A 25,027-nucleotide genomic window follows, 5' to 3' on the forward strand; every position below is an offset into this window, starting at 1 on the left:
TTGAGTTGGTTTTGCAATAAAGTTTTGAGCCCTAGAAAGAGCTCCTGGATTTAGTATCAGGGGTTGAGTGTGGCAGAGCTGAGGCTGGACTTAGAAGCCCCATACTAGCCTTAGGCATTGGAAAAATTTCTGAGTAGCATATATCTTTTACCAGAGAGAGGCCAAAGCATTTCTCATCTCAGGTTGTAAGTTAGCCAACCAGGGTGGACCTCAGAAGCAGAAATTAACAACTCAGAGTCATAAAACAGCCTTTGAACATTGGATGTACTAATTATGGAAAATCAAAGTTAAAATACTCCTTCACCTGCAAATTAACTTCAACAAAACAAGGAGCTTGGTGAAACTTTGAAGAATCACTGAAAAGAATCTCAGGGAAAAGAAAGAATAAACAGCAATTGATCAGACAGTTTGCAATGCACAAATATTTTTTATATTTTAAAAATCTTTTCATCTTACCTATAGAACATAAATATATGAAAGCTTTTAGAGGTTTACTTCTGATTCTAGTTATCCCTAAGACCTTAGGTTTTCTTCATCCTCAAATTCTATTATTATGGAGTTTTTAGAAACCTGTGCCTTGGAGCCGTGTCATTTTACTGTAGGAAAAAAATAAAAAACACATAAATCTGAAATAAATAAGTCTGTCTCTCAAATGAGCATCATTGGAACCTTTTTAGTCAAGAAGTGCTAGGTAATTTGTGACTAAATCATCTTGGACACAATTCATAGAGGGAATTCTTTCCCCTTCAATAAATGCACCTTTTTCTTTCTTCTCACACTCTCTGCCTATTATCCTTTCCTCCATCACAGCCTTTCTTTGTCTTTTTGTCTACCTGATCTGTAGCTTTACTTTGCCAGCACTGTTTAGCCCCATGGCCTAAAAAGGCTCTTCACACTTGCTGCAAATAGTCCCATACAATGAACATCTTAGGAGTTGCTTGGGTAAAGAAACAAGTGGTACTTTTTTTACTGATTCGTAGTCATGCCTTCCGCACAGTCTTTTTCTTAGAAAAATGAAAACTTCCAGCATCAGTGTCATTAATTAATTAATTTTTATTGACCCTTGAGACATAATTTTTGCAGTTTCTAATAGTATTATTTAGGGAAATGTGGAATTACACAACCAGATTGATGACTTTGTAGTGCTATCATAATGGAAATGCATCCCTCCGTTTTGGAGGATTCAGGAGGACCCTGTGGCTAGTTCTGCAAAGAGTGTTCAAGCCAGGCAGTAGTGTAGAGTCCCAAGTGGTTTGTAAGTTCTGTTCTCTGTAGCCCTTCTTTTTTTGGAAGACCTTACCTCTCACTCTCCACGACCTGGCTTTGTCTGCTACTAACTTTCCTGGAGTTTTGAAGAGAATAATCCTTACTTATTTGCTGTGGTACTGAGAGGATTTGATAGCAAATACTTTTGAAAAAACTTAAAGGAGAGAAATTTCTCCTAAATTAATATAGTCTATTTCTTAGAAGTACATATTTCCCCCCCACTGGGTTGTATGGGCCTTTTCTACTGAGCACTCTTGCCACTTGCATCCTTTTTGATCCAATGTAGCTTATAGACCTGCATCTTTTTGTATTTATGGACTGAATAGATTCTGTAACAGGTGTATAGGTGGAACTACTGATGCTTCTTCTGCATCAAACATTTATATTGATATATGAAGCAGTTAATATATGTTCTAACAAGATTTAGGTCATATAGAAGGAAGGATGGAGAAAGAGGCTATGAAAAACTGAATTTCTCTTTCCAGGAGACCTTTGAGAAGGCAAGTTTGAGTAGCAGCAGCAGTGGAGCAGCCAGCCTGAAAAGTGAACTTTCAGAAAGCGCAGACCTGCCCCCTGAAGGCTTCCAGGCCTCCTATGGTAAAGACGAAGACAGGGCCTGTGACGAAATCCTGTCAGATGATAACTTCAACCTGGAAAATACTGAGAAAGGTATTGCTAGTGGCAGTGTGTCAACATGAATGTATTCTGGACTCCTTCCTGTTTCAAGACTCATTTGCTTTTTTATTGTTTTTATTAATGTACAGATACATATTCAGAGGTAGATGATGAATTGGACATTTCGGATAACTCCAGCAGCTCCAGTTCAAGCCCTCTGAAAGAATCTACATTCAGTAAGCTTTCTTTTATCAATTTGCTATTTGTGGGATTCCGGAAAACATGGTTTGGAAATCATACTTGAGTCAAACAAATATCACCATATACATAACCCAGTGGTTTGTTTTTCAGGTGCAGTGCTAATTAGGACAGATGTGTCTGTCTCTCTGACAGAGCCCAAAGGTTAGCCAGCACAGTGGTTTTATATTTTCTCAGCTGCCAAATGAATAGTTTTATTATTTCTACCAGCAATTGCAGGTTCTAACTAGAGAGTCAAGATATCTAACTTGGAGATAGCCAAATAACCATAGGAGTAATGGACATGACCTTTTATGAGCCTGCTGGTTAGATGAATTCAAAGCCTGTAGAAGAAATTGGTCTTGGTATAGACTAATTTTTGTACAATTTTATTTATATAAATCTAAAGGGATGTGTTACATTTAAAACAATAAAATAAAAGAAATTTTTTTAGAGTTATAAAAAATATGACATATAAATTCAGTCCATAATGTTAATCTTGACTCTTAATTTAAAAACAGTAAAGAAAATAGTCATACTGGGATATAGGAAAGAAAAGGAAAAGGTATATTTAGATAAAATTTAAAGATTATAAAGAGAGATAGAATCAAATACATGGAACAAACCTGAAACTTAAAGAGAAGTTAAAATAGAAAATGAAGAGAAACAATTTTTTTAAAAAAGAGTTAAGTTGATAAAATATTAAAAACCATAGATAGAAATATTCTGAAATAAATTAAGTGAAAATAATTCTCTCTCCTCAGTGACTATACTATGAAAATCTCATAAAAGAACATTTAAAATAGCTTCTCTAAGGATCAAAGTAGAACCCTAAGGATTTAGCTACATTCTTTGTCCTTTCCAAACTTAATTGGTCCATCAAAATGATGACTAGATGTTCCAGATTTTCTGGGACAACCCCAGTTTTCAATATTCTGTCCTATTTTCTCTGTAAATCACTGCCTTCTAGGTGTAATTTGTGATTGGGAAAACATGAAGCTCATATGGGAAAAAATATTTATGCATATAAACATATATAACAAATTCCAGAAGAAGTTTATTACTGACTGTTTTGAGATAAGTTCAGTGTTCTATATACCTGGCAGCAATAGTGGGAGGGTTAGTAGGGAGGTAGGAAAGAGATACTTGACCCTTAAATTTGCATATGGTAACTTGGCAAGGATGGTTATGACATTTTATTGCATGACATTTTATTGTGTTTTGTTAGATATTAATAACAGGGTTGTTTTTGTTTATTTAGCACATTTGCTTTAGAAAAAAAGCCCTTAAACCTGACAAATAAATAACAATTTATAACATATTTTAGCTCATGCTTTCCTAATCGAAGACAATTTTTACAGTATGTACAATTGCTCAGGTAACAGAAATTCAGCATTGTTTTTTGTTGTTGTTATTGTGGTTTGCCATGAATAAAGCCATGTTTGTTTCTTGAATGTTGTTTGACTGCTTTCATGATACAATGGCAACAGAATTCAGTTGTGACAGACTTAGTATGGCTTGCAAAGCCTAGAATATTTCCTACCTACTGTTTACAGAGATAAGTTTGACTTTAGAACAATATGAGAGTGTTTATAGACAAAGCCGTTCATGGAATATATATATGTTCTTTATTATTTTGAATTTTATAAAAAACTTATTTAAAATTTTTTTGATATATAATATTTGTACCTATTTATGGATACTCGTGATATTTTGATATATGCATAGAATGTGTAGTCATTAAATTACACATTGTATGGGTAATTCAGATATTGATCACCTCAAATATTTATCATTTATTTGTGTTGGAAACATTTCAAATCTCCCCTTCTAGCTATTTTTAAATATTTAAACATTTTCTTTATCCATTCATCTGCTGATGGGTACTTAGTTTGATTTCATATCCTGGTTGTTGTGAGTAGTGCTGCAATAAACACGAGAGTGGAGATATCTTTTTGATATATTAAATTCCCTTCTTTTGGATATATACCAGTAGTGGGATTGCTGGATCATATAGAAGTTCTATTTTTAGTTTTCTGAAGAGAACCTTTATTTATTTATTTATTTTAAGCTTTTTTGTTTGTTTGTTTGTTTTTTTTTTGAGACAGAGTCTCGCTCTGTCACCAGGCTGGAGTGCAGTGGCACCATCTTAGCTCACTTCAACCTCCGCCTCCTGGGTTCAAGCGATTCTCCTGCCTTAGCCTCCCAAGTAGCTGGGACTACAGGCATGCTCCACTACACCCAGCTAATTTTCGTACTTTTTAGTAGGGACGGGGTTTTATGTTGGCCAGGAAGGTCTCGCTCTCTTGACCTCATGATTCATCTACCTCGGCCTCACAAAGTGCTGGGATTACAGTTGTGAGCCACCACACCCGGCCGAGAACCTTTATACTGTTTTCCATAATGGCTACACTAATTTACAGTCCCACCAACAGTGTATGAGTTCCCTTTTCTCTGCATCTTCACCAGCATTTGTTGTTCAGTATTGTTTTATTAAAACATAAAAAATAAAAGATTTGCAGAGGAAATAATGTAAAGTTATTTCTATTTTCTCGTCTCAGACATTTTAAAGAGAAGTTTTAGTGCTTCAGGAGGAGAAAGACAATCCCAAACAAGGTAGGTACAAATTGAGCTCCTAGAAATACTTTTTGATTTTGCAGAGCTGTTATTGATGGCTGAATTGAAACCTGATAGCCAGAAGTTTCCATGTGCCTGCGGAAATAGGAGTTAGAGCTTACTTGCCCAGAACCGTTTATAGTTCACCAAGTAGCATACTGAAACAGGTACTGATCTTGGACCTGGGTCTTAGTCTAGCTCTGCCTTTTTCTAGCTTTGTGACCTTGAGCAAATCAGTTAGCGTCTCTGAGCTCAAGGGTGGGCCAGCGGGGTAGGGCAGCTGTGCTCCATGAGGTCATCTGGAGCCCTGGTCTTATATCTTGTTCTTCCATATCCCCAGGATATAGATTTCATCTTTTTGGCCAATATGACTTATAAGACCACTTCCTACCTCCAAGCCAGCAAGAAGAACAAAGGGGAAGTAGAGACACCCCTCTTCCTTTTAAGGATATGACCCAGATGTTATGCTCATCACTTTTGTTCACATACCATTGGCCAGAACTTCCTCATATGACCACAGCTAGTTGCAAGCGGGCGTGGAATACGTTTGAGAGACTATCTTTTAAAAGCAAAGCAAAATTCTTATTTTGGGACAGCTAGCTGTGTCAGTCAGTGACAGTTGTTTCTTAGAGTAGGAACTGAAACAAAACTATTAGATTGAGCCTTCTGCAAGTTCTCCTGACCTTCATGAGAGCCCCTTCACTGGCACTGGGTGAGATTAGAGGGAGCAGAAACTTGATTACAATGTTCCAGAGGCAGAGATAGGAGGCATTTAAGAAGTTGAGAAATGAGCTGGGAGAATGAGCTGGTGGGGAATGTTTGATGGAAAAGGACCTCCTAGAATCAGGGTGAACTCAGGGCATTTGGGACAGAGGAAGGAGAAGAGACCAATGGAGAAGAGAGATTAGAGAGGAAAAGAGATAACTGACAGCATACAGTTGCATCATAGACCAGAGCCAGAGGAGTGGGCCTGGAAAAGATGAGTGGCAATGCCTTCTTTGTGTCTGGAGAAAGGGAGGTGAAGATAAAATTAAGCTAGAGAAATAGAGAAAGGCAGATTAAGGAAGAATATACTTTATGGTTTCTGTATATTATTATTATTGAGATAGAATCTCACTCTGTCGCCCAGGCTGGAGTGCAGTGGCGTGATCTCAGCTCACTGCAACCTCTGCCTTCCAGGTTCAAGTGATTCTCCTGCCTCCGCCTCCCAAGTAGCTGAGATTACAGGCACCTGCCACCATACCTGGCTAATTTTTGTATTTTTAGGAGAGATTGGGTTTCACCATGTTGGCCAGGCTGGTATCGAACTCGTGACCTCAGGTGATCCACCCACCTTAGCCTCCCAAAGTGCTGGGATTACAGGCATTCGCCACTGTGCCCAGCCAGTTTCTATGTATTTGTTGATATTCTAGGCCAATATTCTAGACAGCTGAGAGGACTGTCTAGATTTGAGGAGTATATTCAGCTAGGAGCAGCCAATGTTGAGATGAGAACTGGGCAGAGAATGGTGGAAGGACTGCCAGACTGCTCTGAGGCTGGGGCACCTGTTGAGGTTGGGCCACATATAAGTGGCGATGCCAGGCAGGGCTCTTCAGAGCTGTGGGATGACCCCCACTCAGGAGGTGGCAGCATCTGTGTGACAAAAGGCTAAGGCTGCGATGTGCTATAGCAGGCAGGGCTTTTTGGATACAAGCAAAGGAGCCTGACTTTAGCTAACTTATGTGACAGGGGGTTCTTTAGAAGTCATTGTTGGGCTTGTGTAATTTAGACTCTGGAGGATCAAGCTTGGGAAGGCATAGGAGCCAGTTCAGTCCCTGAAGTCTATAAAGGAGACATTTTTGGGAGGCTTACAAGGGCACAAGAACTCTGGGATAAATGAACTCCCAGCTTGTTTATTCCATTCTCATGTCACCTTTCTTAGGATTCAAAATCCTGAGAGAGAGAGAGCCAGATTGGCCTGGCTGGGATCAGGTTCCTGTTTACTGCCTTGAGGAGAGCTGAGATCCTTGACTAGTCCATCAGGGGTGCTTGCTGAAGGGAGCAGGTGTTAGTGCTGGGCAGCCTCAATGGAACCACCTGGATCTACCTCTGGGTTTGAGGGTGCTGGGAATCGCATAACATAAATGAAGTTCAGAAGAACCTGCTCAGCAAATTCCTGGGGGATTCAGTTAGGTGACAAAGGAAGGTTCCTATGGACAAATCCTTTTCTTGTTTAGTCAAAGATGCATCACTGATACATTTATCTTCAAATGAAGATCAGGAGGAGTTAGGGTGGAGCCTTTTAATTTCGTAACTTTTTTTCCAGTGTTTCTGGGAATAAAAACCCAAGGAAAACTTATCAACAAGGTGTATGATCTATCAGAAAGGTATTCGAGAAAACCCTGTAAGACCTCATGACGTTCTTTAGTGGGCCAAAGTGCAGAGGAGTCATGGTCAGAAGTAATGGGGAGGGCAGCGGAAGGAAAAGTACTCCAAAATGCCAAAGAGAACCACAATGGGTGTTTGTGGGGACTGGAGATCTGAGTTAGAAGATCTTCCAAAGGATCTTTAGGGCTTGCTAGTACCCAACATTCCCCTGACTTTCTATTGCTAACAAAGCAAGTATTTTAGTTCAAAAGTAAATTACGATATATGATGTACTCCCAATTAAGTGAGCTTTATATTAAAATGAAAATTTCCAATCAGATGAATGTAGGTATCTTGGCCCTGTCAAAAATAATTCTACTATTTTTTTGAAAGGATCCATGGAAAATTGTCTTATTTGCAGAAATCCAGTTGATGTCCACCCCTTCAAAAACAAACAAAAACCCCATATGGTCCAAATCTTTTAGAGCTTGAGATGGCTTTTAAAAAGCTAGTCATTAACTAAATACTTTATAACAAATTGGATAGGCTAGAATCAGCAGAAAGGCAAGGTTTAATCTGAAGATCATTGAAACAGGGGTATAGAACAAGCTTTAACTTGAGGTTATGACCAAGTCAACAGATGGATATGGAAAGTGACCCATACATTGAAGTTGATGTTTTAGAAAGTATGTTCCAAGGTGAACAGGACCTGACCTAAAGCAACGTTTGCAAAATTGTGCCATGAAATGTGGTAATACAGCGTGACATGCCACCAGGGAACATAGATTTGTTTAAGACAAGCTCTCTTCCTTCAGGGAGCTCACAGCAAAATGGAAAGACAAGGGCCGACTTCAGAAGAAAAGAAATGATAAAAGACAGCCTTTGATTTATGCCAAATAAGAGGAGAGAAAATTAATAACTTTTGACTCCCTCCCAGGTAATCCCTGGGGCTTCTCTGAATTAAAAGGAGACAATCCCAAAATGTATTTATAATTCTTTAAAGAACATTAAATAGAGCTAAAGTTATCTGCAATCTAATCTGTTTAGGATTTTCCTGGGTTTCTTTGTTTATTAATGTGAAATGTGAACCCATCCTGCAAAATATTTAGAAGCTAAATAAGAAGTTTGAATATAAAAGAAGATAGCAAAGCTACATAATAGAATAAAAATAAATTGAAAATCAAGCCTGTAGAGGGTTTTATTTCTTTCTTTCTTTCTTTTTTCCTGTTCTGTGCCATGTATAAAATGGTACAACAATTTCAAGGAGACCCTAGGCAGCTCTCCCACTTGGGGACCCTTACTGACTCTTTAAAAAGGCCCAATGAGAGAAGTCACAGGGAAGTACCTACCTGTTCTGATCACAGCCTCCAAAATGTAGAAGTCAGACGTGGCCTTGGCTAAATATTAATAGTACCAAGAGAAAGCTTAAGCATAAACTCATAACTTTGGTCAGATATCAGATATCAGGAGCCAGATTTAAACCAATTGCTTGCGGAAGAACTAACGTAACTCCCTAATAACTTAGGATATGCTTTTGGGCAAATGAGCCAGACAAATGGATAAAACATGAGCAAATGGAACTAGGAGGGATAGCCCCTGCCTGCTCAGAGAAGTTTTGAAGTCTCAAGGCTGGAGAATAATATTAGAACTGGAAGGCACCTGGGAATCCAAGCCATCGTCCATTGATAAAACTTTTTTTAAGGAATATAGTTAATGGCAGGATCAAGAGAGGAATAAGCCCCAATTTCTTTGAAATTTCCAACTTTAATCATTTTCAAACTTGATATGAAATCTTTTATATCTATTACTATTTGCTAGGAAGGCATTAAGAATAGGCTTGACTTTTACCAGTTTTTATGCGGGTTTCATAGGCTGACCTAGGATATACACATTGAGGATTCTAATCTAGCAAGTCATAGCATGTTATTTCAACTTATAAATAAAATACTCTGTATAGTGGAACTTGATAATGCTCACTGGGGCTTCAGCTTCTTTATCACATATTCTCAGGTCCTAGTAAAATTTAGTCATTGTTTTACGACCATCTTAGGAACCTTCATTCATTTGTTTAATTGATGGATATTTATTACTGTGTGCCAGGCCTGCGCCAAACTATGCCTAATTCATCTTTGCATTCTCCAGGGCACAGTGTATTGCACATAGGTACCAACCTACAGATACTTGTTAATTAATAGATGAATGACTGTTATCTCAGTGTAAATTCTTTATTTCATTACCAACGACTGAAATCTTGCCTACTGACAGCCTTTGCCATAGCCACAGCTTAAGGCACTTAAGGCACTTTTTTTTTTTTTTTTTTTTTTTTTTGAAGGATCCTGTTGCTCCGGCAACAAGATTTCTCCACGTCTGCTTGCCTTCTGTCACCAAGGCAACAGAATATAGTTGGCAGGCTGGTTTGAGACACTGGATGTTAGTGGTATCAGAGATGCCTGTGGTTCACAACTTTTTTGATTCATCAGTGTATGCATAATTGTATTTGACAGTGTGCTCCTAAGTCTAAATCTTTTTTTTTTTTTGAGACAGAGTTTTGCTCTTTCACCCAGGCTGGAGTGCAGTAACGCCATCTCAGCTCACTGCAACCTCCGCCTGCTGGGTCCCAGCGGCGGTTCTTCTGCCTCAGCCTCCCTAGTAGCTGGAATTATAGGCTCCTGCCACCACACCCAGCTAATTTTTGTATTTTTAGTAGAGATGGGGTTTCGCCATGTTGACCAGGCTGGTCTCGAACTCCTGACTTCAGGTGATCCACCTGCCTGGGCCTCCCAAAGTGGTAGGAATGCAGGCATAAGCCACCGTGCCAGGCCTAAGTCTTTATATGTAAAGATGATTGTGGATGTTTGTGACAATTCAGCATCATATTTGTGACGACTGGAAAGACCTCATGTATTTTCAGGACCTGTGGATCTTGCCTCTTAAAAGTGGAAGTCTTGCTTATTTTTACTTGTAGCTCTTCTCCGTCCATCTTTTTCATAATCTGTATCTGGTTTTACTTTGGTTGAATAAATACTGCATGATTACTCCTTGCTAGAATCAACCTGGCCCATCTGCTAATGTCTCACTCCAGCAGTCTTAAAACAAACAAACAAACAAACAAAAAAACACATAGTAAGACCACTTTGTTTCTTTTCTGTGATAGTTCTATACTTTCCTGGTTTATTGCTCATTTGTTTCTAGCTGTTATTGGAGTAGGAGGGGATAGCCACAGGAGCATTATACTACTTTGTTGTCATGATACCAACTCTATTAACATTATAGATAAATAGGAGAACTCAAAGCTACATAATGTTGCTTATTCACACAGGACATGTTTATGAATGTCACTGCCTGAGAGAGACCTTCAGCTATAAAATGCTCATTAGCTCACATGGTGTGGTTGCAGTAGTTTCGGAAGGCATTACCTTACTATTGTAAGCCAAGCCTCTCACTTCATAAGGTTTAATTATTTTTATCAATATCAAATAGCATTGATACTTTTCACAATTGAATTAAATGATGGAATACACTTATAATGTATTTGAAAATGTTTTCTTTGTTCAGATACATATTTCAAGGAATTCTTATGAGAGATGATATTCCAGGGCTGCATCTTCTTCTTGGCCAGGACTCTGCTGGCAAAATTATTATCCAAATAATTCACCTTGCTCTTGACTTAATTCAGTGAAAAGTCTATTTAAAAAATTACGACGCTAATTCCTGGATTATTCACTTTATCTCTTAGTGTTTTGGGGTGGAAGTTGTAGGCTAACACTCATTTTCAGCACTTCAGTTTCTCTTTTGCCTTATTAATTCCAGATGAGGTCACACTAGGTCTGAAGAGAGCTGGAAGGGATGGCCTTTTAGAATTCTTTCAGCCTTCTATTTTTCTGAAATTCTTCCATTAGCCTGAAGTGCTGTTGGTCAATGCCCATTTCAAAATTTTCAGAGAACACAAACTGTAATATGTTAAGCCTCTTCACCAGAAACTATTTCTGGAATGTTCTTTGTGTGAAACCACTTTGGTATATTTTCCAGCTTGTGATACAATGGTAACACCACCCTCTGTAGCCATAATGCTCTATTGGGCATAAACATTCAATGTGGTTCCATCTAGAGGCAGACTTCCCCCAGGCTCTGCATAATTTCAATCGTTTGTCCATCTGTGAACCCAACAATTGCATAGTTAAAAGCTGTCACTTCTGGTGACAATGAGTCTGCTCTATTTTGAAATTTCAGATGACTATATTTTCTTGCAGTTAGTGATATAATTTCCAGAGAAATTGACATTTTATTTTCTGCTATCTCTATGCAATCTTGTAAATTCCAAGACTGTGGAAACTATTTATTTTTGCCATCCCATCTCCAGTGTCTAGCATGGTGGCGACACATCGTGGGCACTTAATAAATATTTCTTGAATGAATGAATGAATGTGTAATTGTTCTTTTTAAAGATTCCCTGAAGTTTATTAAAGAGGAATTTAAAATTATATAAAGGAATAGCAAAAGCGGCAGCAACTCACCATTGTCAGGGTGTTCCATGTCACATATCCCACTAGCACACATTATGCATAACATTTGTTAATATGTAAAAATGTTTGAAATGTTAGATTCTTCAGGACATCTGGAATAGTCATCTTGCAAACTCATCATGTGAGTGATTATCAGCTTTTCAAAAACATGTATAACCTGATGGATACAAGTTTGCCACAAGTGGTATTTTTATTCGCTTTTTAAGAGAGTGGGATTCAGGAGGTATTGCAGATTTAGCAGCTACATGGCATGAATGTAGTAAGTGTATGAAGACAATGACCAACACTTAAGGAAGGACCTGGACCACATTGTTAAGTATGGAGGCCACTGGGCACATGTGACTCTTGAGCAGCTTAAATGTGGCCAGTGCAACTGAGGGACTGAATTTTTAATTTTGTTTAATATTAATTAAGATATAAAATAATAAAATATCTCAACTTTTATATGTTGAAATAATATTTTGGATATTTTTGATTAAATAAAATAAATTTATTTCACTTTATTCTTTTTACTTTTTGGAAATGTGGCTACCAGAAAACTTAAAATTATGTTTGATGCTTACAATCAGTTTCCATTAGACAGTACTAGCCTCATCTAGAAGGGTAAGGGGCAAAGTTATTCAGAAAGCATTTGCTGGGGTATGGCATTTGTGCAGGCATATGAGGAGCTGGAACAGATGCTCTGCTCCTCAGCTCAGCCCTGGGGCTGTCCTGCCTATACATGGGCACTGCTGTCATCATGCCTCTTTTCAGACTTTCTGAGAGCAGGATCAGCTTCATTTATTTTTTTAAACATGCTCCTTATCTCAGGGTTAGGGAAAGTATATAAACTGTTAAAGGCTGGCAGGTTCCATTTACTTTTCAAGGCTCTGGAAACTTGAGCTCAGAATGGAACAGAATATATTATGAGATCAAGAGAGTGTTAGCCTGGTGAGGATCAAGAGGGAATAGAAAGGAACAGGGAAGAAACTCACAGGTGGATGCAAAGATTTTGGTATTATTCTAGTGCTTAAGTTGGGTGGTAGGTAAATGAGTGCCAATTTTGTTACACTTAATAACTTAGGTAGGTGTTGCATGCATGTATCAAAAATTCTATGACTAAAACGAAAAGGTTGGGACAAGAGAATTATCAACCATGTTTACTTGTATTTGAATTCCTATATTTATTCCTACTTAACAAATAACCTATCATGTGCCTTATACCTAGTAGATGTATTATATATTTTTGTTGGATTGCATTAAGTTTAAGAATGATTCTTACAACTTGTCAGGGCACAGATGTTTCTTATTTCATTCCAGAAAACTATTAAAAACTTGGTTCTAGGCCGGGCGTGGTGGCTCACACCTGTAATCCCAGCACTTTGGGAGGCTGAGGCAGGTGGATCATGAGGTCAGGAGATCAAGACCATCCTGGCTAACATGGTGAAACCCTGTCTCTACTAAAAATACAAGAAAATTAGCCGGGTGTGGTGGCAGGCACCTGTAGTCCCAGCTACTCAGGAGGCTGAGGCAGGAGAATGACGTGAACCTGGGAGGTGGAGGTTTCAGTGAGCTGAGATCGTGTCACTGCACTCCAGCCTGGGTGACAGAGCTAGACTCTTCTCAAAAAAAAAAAAAAAAAAAAAAAATTGGTTCTAGGGTACAGTGGAAAAAACAAGGCTGAAGGTGATTTACAGATATCCCTAGTGGGGTCTAAGGCCACCTCCACAGAGTAGAAGACACTGAGACCAACTCGTAAAATGATCAAATAACCTAGAATTTTGGGGCAAGGCAAATAAGGGATGTTAATAACACTGGCAACTTTAGGAAAGATAATTATTTTCAATGCAAAAAACATTTTATAGGAAGAGGTATAAGGTTTTTTTGTTTTTTTAATAGAGCAGGAACAAATCATAGAAAATACTGTATATAACATTTTAAATCTTATATCCTTTTAGTGCAAAATCATATTTTGAGTTTAAGTGTAACAAGAAAATTATTCAGGATCCTAAAATTTAGGCTCTTAGTCATACTTAGAGCCTAAAAAACAACTGTGGTGGGACGATTCTGCCATTTGTCAGTAGAATGTCAATTGTACTGTGTGTTGCAATATATTTATTTCCCTCTTAATTAAACTCTTGAGAGCATCTTGAGGGAAAATAATCTTTATTAATCTTTATAATGTAGACCATAGCAAGATGTAGGCTCTTAGTTTGTCAAATCCAAGTTGAACAAGTCATTCTAATGGCCTGTAGTTCTATTTTCAGGGACTTCACTGGAGGAACAGGATCAAGACCAAGACCAGGTAACTTAGTGTTGGTAGCAATAAAATCAAACACAACTCTCTAAAATTCAATGTAATTTATGTTACAGTTTCATATCTTTCCCCCTTTTATTTCTTCAGCTTTGCTGCCTCTTGACCTGCTTCTGAAAGTGCCACCCCTCATGCTCAGGGCGCACATTAAGGAACTAGAGGCCGAGTTAGTGACAGGGTGGCAGTCCCATAGCCTTCCTGCTGTGATTCTTCGAAATCTCAAAGATCATGGTAGTACTTACTAGATCACATTGATGTTAAGCACACAGTGGGCAAATGCAGAATTATAGTTGGGCCTGAGATGTCTGAACGATGCTTGGGTGGTAATTTTAATACAAAGAGCAGGAGAATTCTGCCTTGTTTGTTCACCATTATTAGTTTGGTGATTTGATGGTAACAAAATACCTTCTGTGTTCACTGTTGGTTGAAATATTATGGGCTGTTTTTTCCAAAATTTGCATTTCTGCCATGGTGGGAATGATAGCCAGTTGACCTATTGATGCTTCAAGTACATACCTACAAACGAAAAATAGTAACCATGTTTTACATAAGTATTTCTGTAAACTCTACACCTACATGATACATGTAGAATGAAGAAAGTAAGTCATATTTTTTTCTATCTCCTCTACCCTTACACAAATAATTATCTTTTACTTATTTATGTTTCTTTTCTTTTTTTTTTTTTGAGACAGAATCTCACTCTGTCACCCAGGCTGGAGTGCAGTGTCATGATCTCGGCTCACTGCAACCTTCACCTCCCAGGTTCAAGTGGTTCTCCTGCCTCAGCCTCTGGAGTAGCTGGGATTACAGTTGCCTGCCACCATGCCTGGCTAATTTTTGTATTTTTAATATAGTTGGGGTTTCACCATGTTGGCCAGGCTGGCCTTGAACTCTTGACCTCAGGTGATCTGTCCACAATTAAAATGACATATCACATTGTTTCCCTAATAATTGAAAAATTATAGATCCTTAAACATAAAAGTTTATAATAAAGTTTTGGGAAGAATGTGTTAATGTTTCTAATTTTTGTTAAAGAGGACCAAAGTCCATCAGTAACATTTAAATTATTAGCTAAACCTAGACAATTCAGAAAAAAGTTTGATGATTATCCTTTTATCATATGTGTGAGCGTACAACTCTTGAGCATAGAGTTCTACTTTACTATTGGTTAATTTGGGATTATTGTTTAATGCTATTTTCACTTCAGCTTCCTTGATTCACATTCTTTTGTAGAGCTAATGTGTATAGTGAATATAGGCAAACTGACTGTAATGTTAGCCCATGTCTCCACATTTATTAAATTTGCTTTGGATGAGTTATTGACAGTTTGAGGCCATTGCAATGTCAGCATAGATGCCAAAAAAGATGGTTTTTATTAAGATGACTGAAACTATCATGTTGACCATGCTCTGCTCCTGTTATTTTGGCAAAGGTAAGTTCAAAATATAATTATGAAATTAAGATGATTGTTATTAATTGATGTTACAACAGCAAGAATGGAACACATGTATATATGTCAGCAGTTGGCAGTTCTGTTGTAATCCATATTAGAAATTCTTTTTCCTAAACAGTATGTTGACTTAGTTCAGTGCAAGACTTGATTTTATGTCAGTGACACTGATCAGATCTCTGGACTTTTAAACAAACTATTTACATTATGGCGGAGTTTACATACATTTCTTTCTTATCCCTACAGTTTGCTATATCATCTAATTCTTTAAAATCTGCTGATTCATATATTGTTAAAACTTGTATCAGAATACACAAAAGCATTTTCTTTTTTTTTTGAGACAGAGTCTCCCTGTGTTGCCCAGGCTTGAGTGCAGTGGTGTGATCTCAGCTCACTGAAGCCTCCTCCTCCTGGGTTCAGGCAATTATCCTGTCTCAGCCTCCTGAGTAGCTGGGATTACAGGCGTCCACTACCATGCCTGGCTAATTTTTGTATTTTTAGTAGAGATGGGGTTTCTCCATATTGGCCAGGCTGGTCTCTAACTCCTGACCTCAGGTGATCTGCCCACCTCAGCCTCCCAAAGTGCTGGGATTACAGATGTGAGCCACCACTCCTGGCCATTTGAAGTGTTATCAGTGAGTGCTAGATTTTGTACATAAAAGGAGTGGTTAGGTTTTACTAATATTGTACAACACATTAATTCACAGGGAGCATTTGGATTACCACCTGAGAGTTATTCTACTTTCATGTCAGAAAATGAGAACTTTATTTTTCTCAACCTTAATATGAAGGTTTTTCCCATTAATTATAAAACTCATACCTTTTTAAGTGTTGCAAGTAAATCTGGATAATTGGTTGCTTTATCAAATTATAAACAGCTGGTGCCAGTGCCATTCACTTAGGTCACCGCATCTGCAAACCATGCTGTAATCCAGTCATTACCTTGGTATCTCTGTCTTAACTAACGTATAAAGAGGTGACATTAATCTGGTAGTCTAACAATAAAGTAGTACGTTTGGACCAAGATGTCATGAGACATTGTTGGTCCTGTCAGTAGTGAGTTATACCTTAAGTATTTGTTATGAAAAATAGGTAAAGCACTTAAATTTGTGAATGATTTCTTTTTAAATAAGCTGCTTATATTAGTGTATTTTCATTTACTTAACATTTGGTCTCACTTTCTTGGATAGAAAGGAATATGTTGGAACTTATGCATAACCAACATTTACAGCCCTGTATTGCCTAAATGTTCCGGAAAAAATAGCAGAAAGGGGAGAATTTTGCCAAAATCAGGGCATTCCCCCAGGAATATATCTAGTATGTGAACATTATTTTCCATGTATTATGGCAGAATACACGGTTAGAACCATTATTTTAGAGTGTCAAGTGCCTATATTGTAATATGATCTTGCCTGTATGGTGCTCCTAAAAGCTGAACTTCTAGGTTCATGTCATGGTAATAACAGCAGTACCTCCAAACTCTTCTAGAACAAATAACAATGAAACTATTTTACATTACTTGTATTAAAAATCCCCTTGTTCTATCTTTTAATACTAACTAAATTGTATCAATAATTTATTTTCTACAAATTATTTCAATTAAATAATAGATTGCAATTCCCTGCCAATAGAAAAGAAAACTTAGGAATTCATATATTATACAAATGAAAATATTAACAGTAATTAATATGAATAACTGAATGAAGAAACATTTTAACATGTTAATTATTTTAGCTCTGTTTTCCCAACTTTAGTCACTAGTGAATTACCATGGTACAAATTTGCCTGTATCTGAGAACTATATGTACTATAATTTTCCTAATATTTTTCTTTACATCGACTAACTCAATTTAAATTCATTTTTAGAGGAAAGTTGTTATTATTTCTGTAAATGAGAACCAGTATAGTATCACTTGCCATAAGTAGATAACCATTGTAAAAGTAAATACAAATCTGAGAAAGACAACATTAAATTCCAGGTAGATATTGTTGTCTGCTTATCCTGAGGTCTGTTGTCTTTGCTGTAAAGGAACATTACCTAATATTTGAGAAATGATGAAAACATACTTGCACGATACTGAAACTTAATCCTTGATATAAACAACAGAAAGAAAACTGTAAAAGGAATACCTTTCCTACTGGACTATTTCATACCTCATCCACCTACTAATGAAATGGGGCTGTGTAGGTGTCTCATGCCTTGGGAAACTCAGTTCTTTAAAAATATATTGATTCTGTGGTCTATGCAGTCAAATCAGTTAATCAAACAACTGGATATTACCAAGTATTTGGAATTGGGGAAAAAGGTCTCAGGTCTGTCTTGTATAAAAAAGAAATAATCATTTCCTTTCAAGGCAAGGGAAATGGTATATATTTGTGAAAATTAAATCACACAAAAATATAACACAGGAAACGTGTTCTTCTCAAGTACATACTATAATGTTATGGATTCTATTAGTGTGGGTCAAATGTAAATTTTTGGGTGTGTAAGTCAAACCTAAATTTTCAAGTGCAAATATAATGTCAACTAAAAACATGGCCTAATTTGACTGGATTAACACTGACATTTTCCCCTCCCTTGCTCAGGTTTTTATTTAGACAGTACCTGACACCTAGGCACTGAACGGATGTATGGGTTCTTAGGCACTGCATTTTGAATAGACATTGTCACTATGATTTCTGGGTCCTTAATTATGTTTTCTTATTGGATGACTATGAATCTATTTTTATGCTTCCATTTTGTTAGTAAAGGCAAATCTAAATCAAATTGTCAATGTTTTTCATTTTTTGCTCAAATATTCTAGAAAGCATAGCTAACATTCTAGTTGTCTTTATACAAACAACTTTTAGTAGTTTACTTTCAAGTTAATTATTAACATAAAGTACTTAAAACTCATCTTCACAATTGCCAAAGTGATTTTAAGTACATTCCTTCTTTTATTATGTTGCATAGCATTTTTAATCATATAAAAATTTGCTCACAGGTTTTAGTCGAAACTTCTATGATACCAGTCTATACTATATAATTTGGCATATAATTATATACATTGTTGGGATTTGTAAAGTATTAGTTATGTTTTCCAACCAGATTGTAAGCATCTTCATTTTAACTTTTATAGATAAAGGTGTATCTCAACAGATATTGCAGGTTCCATCCCGGCCAACAGCAATAAAGCAAATATCACAATTAAACATGTCACCTGAATGTTTTGATTTTCCAGTGCACATAAAGGTTATGTTTACACTAAGTCTATTAAGTGCACAATAACATTATGTCTAAAAATATATATACTGTAATTGAAAATGCCTTGTTGCTAAAAAGTGCTAAAGATCATCTGAGACTTTTAACAAGACATAATCATTTTGCTCGTGGAGGGTCTAGCCTCCATGTGGATGGCTGCAGATTGATCAGGCTGGTGGTTGCTAAAGATTGGGGTGGTTGTAGCAATTTTGTAAAATAAGATAACAATGAAGTTTGCTCAATCAATTCAGTCTTTCACAAAAGTTTCTCTGTAGCGTGCGATGCTGTTTGATAGCATCTTACTCACAGTAGAACTTCTTACAAAAACTGGAGTCAGTCCCCTGAAACCTACTGCTGCTTTATCAACTAAATTTATAGACTATTCTAAATTATTTGTTGCCATTTCAACAATGTTCATAGCATCTTTCCCAGGAGTAGATTCCATCACAAGAAACCACTTTTGTTGCTCATCCCTAAGAAGCAACTGCTCACCCATTCAAGCTTTATCATGAGACTGCAGCAATTCAGTCACATCTTCAGTCTACTTCTAATTTTAGTTCTCTTGCTATTTCTACTACATTTGCAATTACTTCTTCTACTGAAGTTTTAAACCCTCAAAGTCATCCATGAGAGTTAGAACCAACTTCTTCCAAACTCATGTTACTGTTGATATTTTGACCATTAATCATAATTTTTTTTATTTTTTAAATTTCTTTCCATAAGTTATTGGGGTACAATTCTTTAGTGGTGATTTGTGAGATTTTGGTGCACCCATTACCTGAGCAGTATACACTGCACCATATTTGTAGTCTTCTATTCCTCACCCCTTTCCCAGTCTTCCCCCCAAGTCCCCAAAGTCCATTGTATCATTTTCATGCCTTTGCATCCTTATAGCTTAGCTCCCACATATCAGTGAGAAGATACGATGTTTGGTTTTCCATTCCTGAGTTACTTCACTTAGAATAATGTCTCCAGTCTCATCCAGGTCACTGCAAATGCTGTTAATCCATTCCTTTTTTTATGGCTGAGTAGTATTTCATCACATATATATATATATATATATATAATATATATGTCAGTTTCTTTATGCACTCCTTGATTGGTGGGAATTTGGGTTGGTTCCACAATTTTGCAGTTGTGAATTGTGTGGCTACAAACATTCATGGGCAAGTATCTTTTTTATATTATGATTTCTTTTCCTCTGGGTAGATACCTAGTAGTGGGATTGCTGGCTTAAAGAACTTTTAGTTCTTTAAGGAATCTCCACACTATTTTCCATAGTGATTGTACTAGTTACATTCCCACCAGCAGTGAAGAAGTGTTCCCTGATCTCTGCATCCATGCCAATATCTACCGTTTTCTGATTTTTTGATTATGGCCATTCTTGCAGGAGTAAGGTGGTATCGCATTTTGGTTTTGATTTGCATTTCCCTGCTCATTAGTGATGCTGAACATTTTTTCATATGTTTGTTGGCCATTTGAGTATCTTCTTTTGAGAATTGTCTATTCATGTCTTTGGCCCACTTTTTGATAGGATTGTTTGTTTTTTACTTACTGATTTTTTTGAGTTTGTTGTAGATTCTAGATATTAGTCCTTTGTCACATTTATAGATTGTGAAGATTTTCTCCCACTCTGTGGGTTGTCTATTTACTCTGCTGACTGTTCCTTTTGCCATGCAAAAGCTCTATAGTTTAATTAGGTCCCAGCTATTTATCTTTGTTTTTATTGCATTTGCTTTCAGTTTCTTGGTCATTAAATCCTTGCCTAAGCCAATCTCTAGAAGGATTTTTCTAGAATTCTAGAAGATCTAGGATCTTCTAGAATTTTTATAGTTCCAGGTCTTAGGTTTAAGTCCTTAATCCATCTTGAGCTGATTTTTGTATAGGGTGAGAAATGAGGGTCCAGTTTCTTTTCCTACTTGTGGCTAGCCAATTATCCCAGCACCATTTGTTGAAAAGGGTGTCCTTTCCCCACTTTATGTTTTTGTTTGCTTTGTTGAAGATCGGTTGGTAAGTGTTTGGGTTTATTTCTGGGTTCTCTATTCTGTTCCATTGGTCTATGTGCCTATTTTTATACCAGTACCATGCTGTTTTGGTGACTATATATGTATAGTATATATATATATATATATATATATATAGTGACTATATATATGGTGACTATATATATATAGTATAGTTTGAAATCAGGTAGTGTGATGCCTCCAGATTTGTTCTTTTTGGTTAGTCTTGATTTGGCTATGCGGACTCCTTTTTGGTTCCATATGAATTTTAGAATTGTTTTTTCTAATTCTGTGAAGAATGATGGTGGTATTTTGATGGGGATTGCATTGAATTTGTAGACTGTTTTTGGAAGTATGGTCATTTTCACAATATTGATTCTACTCATCCCTGAGCATGGGATGTGTTTCCATTTGTTTGTGTCATCTATGATTTCTTTCAGCAGTGTTTTGTAGTTTTCCTTGTAGAGGTCTTTCAACTTCTTGGTTAGGTATACTCCTAAGTATTTTATTTTATTTTATTTTATTTATTTTTTTGAGATGGAGTCTTACTCTGTTGCCAGGCTGAAGAGCAGTGGCACAATTTTGGCTCACTGCAACCTCTGCCTCCCGGGTTCAAGTGATTCTGTTGCCTCAGCCTCCCTAATAGCTGGGACTACAGGTGCGTGCTACCACACCCAGCTGATTTTTGTATTTTTAGTAGAGACAGGGTTTCGCCATGTTGGCCAGGATGGTCTCGATCTCTTCACCTCGTGATCTGCCCACCTTGGCCTCCCAAACCGCTGGGATTACAGGTGTGAGCCACCACGCCCAGCCAGTATTTGTATTTTTTGCAGCTGTTGTGAAAGGAATTGAGTTCTTGATTTGATTCTCCACTTGGTTGCTGTTGGTGTGTAGAAGAGCTACTGATTTGTGTACATTAATCTTGTATCTAGAAAATTTGCTGAATTCTTTTATCAGTTCTAGGAGCTTTCTGGAAGAGTCTTTAGGGTTTTCAAGGTAAATGATCATATTGACAACAAACAGTGACAGTTTGACTTCCTCTTTACTGATTTGAATGCCCTTTATTTCCTTCTCTTGCCTGACTGCTCTGGCTAGGACTTCCAGTACTATGTTGAAGAGTAGTGGTGAGAGTGGGCATCCTTGTCTTGTTCCAGTTCTCAGAGAGAATGCTTTCAACTTTTCCCCATTCGGCATTATGTTTTCTATGGGTTTGTCATTGATGGCTTTTATTACATTGAGGTATGTCCCTTGTATGCCAATTTTGCTGAGAGTTTTAATCATAAAGGGATGCTGGATTTTGTTGAATGCTTTTTCTGCATGTATTGTGATGATCATTTGATTTTAGTTTTTAATTCTGTTTATGTGGTATATCACATTTATTGACTTGTGTATTTTAAACCATCCCTGTATCCCTGGTATGAAATCCACTTGATTATGGTGGATTGTCTTTTTGATATGTTGTTGGATTTGGTTAGCTAGTATTTTGTTAAGGATTTTACCATCTATATTCATCAAGGATTTCAGTCCATAGTTTTCTTTTTTGGTTATGTCCTATCCTAGTTTTGGTATTAGGGCGATGCTGGCTTCATAGAATGAATTAGGGAGGGTTCCCTCTTTCTCTATCTTATGGAATAGTGTCAAAAGGATTGGTACCAATTCTTTGAATGTCTGGTAGAATTCTGCTGTGAATCCTTCTCGTCCTGGACCTTTTTTTTGTTGGTAATTTTTAAGTTACCATTTCAGTCTCACTGCTTGTTATTGGTCTGTTCAGGGTATCTAATTCTTCCTGATTTAAGCTAAGAGGGTTGTATTTTTCTAGGAATTTATCCATCTCTTCTAGGTTTTCTAGTTTATATGCATAAAGGTGTTCATAGTAACCTAAATGATCTTTTGCATTTCCATAGTGTCAGTTGTAATGTCTCCTGTTTTGTTTCTTAGTGAGGTTATTTGGATTTTCTCTCTTTTCTTGATTAATCTTGCTAATGGTCTATCAATTTTATTTATATTTTCAAAGAATTCGCTTTTTGTTTCATGTATCTTTTGTATATTTTTAGTTTCAATTTCATTTAGTTCTGCTTTGATCTTGGTTTTTTCCTTTCTTCTGCTGGGTTTGAGTTTGGTTTGTTCTTGTTTCTGTAGTTCCTTGAGGTGTGACCTTAGAATGTCAGTTTGTGCTCTTTCAGTCTTTTCAATGTAGTTGTTTAGGGCTATGAACATTCCTCTTAGCAACGCTTTTGCTGTATCCCAGACCTTTTGGTAGGTTGTGTCATTATTGTCATTCAGTTCAAAGAATTTTTAAATTTCCATCTTGATTTTGTTTTTGACCCATTGCTCATTCAGGAGCAGGTTATTTAATTTCCATGTATTTGCATGGTTTTGAAGGTTCCTTTTGCAATTGATTTCCACTTTTAGTCCACTGTGGTCTAAGAGAGTGCTTGATATAATTTCAATTTTTAAACATTTATTGAGGCTCACTTTATGGCCTATCATATGGTCTATCTTGGAGAAAGTTCCATGCACTGTTGAATAGAATGTATGTTTTACGGTTGTTGGATGAAATGTTCTGTATATATCTGTTAAGTCCATTTGTTCCAAGATATTTAGTTAAACCCATTGTTTCCCTGTTGACATTCTGTCTTGATAACCTGTCTAATTGTGTCAGTGAAGTACTGAAGTCCCCGCTACTGTCTATCTCATTTCTTTTTTTTTTTTGAGATGGAGTCTCGCTCTGTCGCCCAGGCTGGAGTGCAGTGGCACGATCTCAGCTCACTGCAAGCTTCGCCTCCCAGGTTCATGCCATTCTCCTACCTCAGCCTCCTGAGTAGCTGGGACTATAGGCGCCTGCTACCATGCCCGGCTAATTTTTTGTATTTTTAGTAGAGATGGGGTTTCACCATGTTAGCCAGGATAGTCTCGATCTCCTGACCTCGTGATCTGCCCACCTCGGCCTCCCAAAGTGCTGGGATTACAGGCATGAGCCACCGTGCCTGGCCATTCTCATTTCTTAGGTCTATTAGTGTTTTATAAATTTGGAAGCTCCAGTTTTAGGTGCATATATATTTAGGATTGTGATATTTTCCTGCTGGACAAGGCCTTTTACCATTTTATAATGTCCCTCTTTGTTTCTTTTAACTGCTGTTGCTTTAAAGTTTGTTTTGCCTGATATAAGAATAGCTACCTTGCTCATTTTTGGTGTCCATTTGCATGAAATGCCTTTTTCCACCCCTTTACTTTAAACTTTTGTGAGTCCTTATGTGTTAGGTGAATCTCCTGAAGACAGCAGACGGTTGCTGAGTTCTGATCCATTCTGTGGTTCTGTACGTTTTAAGCAGAGCATTTAGGCCATTTACATTCAATGTTAGTATTGAAATGTGAGGTGCTGTTTCATTCATTGTGCTATTTGTTTCCTGTGTACTTTTGTTTTTTTTTTTGTTTTTTGGTTTTGCTTTTTAACTTGTATTTTTGTTTTAGAGGTCCTGTGTGATTTATGCTGTAAGTAGATGCTGTTTTGATGTGTTTCCAGGATTTGTTTCAAGATTTAGAGCTCCTTTTAGTAGTTCTTGTAGTGATGGCTTGGTAGTGGTGAATTCTCTTAGCATTTGTTTGTCTGAAAAAGATTGTATCTTTCCTTCATATATGATGCTTAGTTTTGTTGGATACAAAATTCTTGGCTGATAATTGTTTTGTCTGAGGAGGCTGAAGATAGGGCTCCAATCCCTTCTAGCTTGCAGGGTTTCTGCTGAGAAATCTGCTATTAATCTGATAGGTTTTCCTCTATAGGTTACCTGGTGCTTCTGCCTCACAGCTCTTAAGATTCTTTCCTTCGTCTTATCTTTGGATAACAGATGACAATGTGCCTAGGTGATGATCTTTTTGCAATGAATTTCCCAGGTGTTCTTTGTGCTTCTTGTATTTTCATGTCTAGGTCTCTAGCAAGGCTGGGAATTGTTCCTTGATTATTCCCCCAAATATGTTTTCCAAGCTTTTAGAATTCTCTTCTTCCTCAGGAAATTATTCTTGATATTGGGTTGTTTAACATAATCCCAGACTTCTTGGAGGCTTTGTTCATATTTTCTTATTTCTTTTTCTTTGTCTTTGTTTGATTGGGTTAATTCAAAGACCTCGTCTTCGAGCTCTACTTGTTCAATTCTATTGCTGAGACTTTCCAGAGCATTTTGCATTTCTATAAGTGTGTCCAATGTTACCTGAATTTTTTATTGTTTTTACTTTAAACTATCTATTTCCCTGAATATTTCTCCCTTCACTTTTTGTATTGTGTTTTGGATTTCTTTGCACTGGGCTTCACCTTTCTCTGGTTCCTCCCTGATTAGCTTAGTAACTAACCTCCTGAATTCTTTTTCAGGTAAATCAGGGATTTCTTCTTGGTTTGGCTCCATTGCTGGTGAACAAGTGTGATTTTTTGGGGGTGTTGCAGAG

General features: G+C 37.1%; 1 protein-coding gene across 22 annotated transcripts in view; it reads left to right on the top strand.

The window, feature by feature from the left end:
• NEK10 (NIMA related kinase 10) overlaps positions 1-25,027 on the top strand; it is a 266,823-nt gene that overhangs the window by 196,564 nt on the left and 45,232 nt on the right. For 7 of the 22 annotated variants that reach the window (XM_054552467.2, XM_054552470.2, XM_054552474.2 and 4 more), the window contains 4 exons: positions 1,752-1,935; positions 2,031-2,117; positions 4,680-4,734; positions 13,850-13,887. In XM_054552467.2, the coding sequence (XP_054408442.2) occupies positions 1,752-1,935; positions 2,031-2,117; positions 4,680-4,734; positions 13,850-13,887 (364 nt within the window). Of the gene's footprint in view, positions 1-1,751; positions 1,936-2,030; positions 2,118-4,679; positions 4,735-13,837; positions 13,888-13,986; positions 14,128-25,027 lie in introns of all 22 variants that reach the window. The other 15 variants (XM_054552456.2, XM_054552461.2, XM_054552462.2 and 12 more) reach the window with 4 other exon arrangements.

The sequence above is a fragment of the Pongo abelii genome, chromosome 2, assembly GCF_028885655.2.
Source record: "Pongo abelii isolate AG06213 chromosome 2, NHGRI_mPonAbe1-v2.0_pri, whole genome shotgun sequence".
Classification (NCBI taxonomy): Eukaryota; Metazoa; Chordata; class Mammalia; order Primates; family Hominidae; genus Pongo; species Pongo abelii.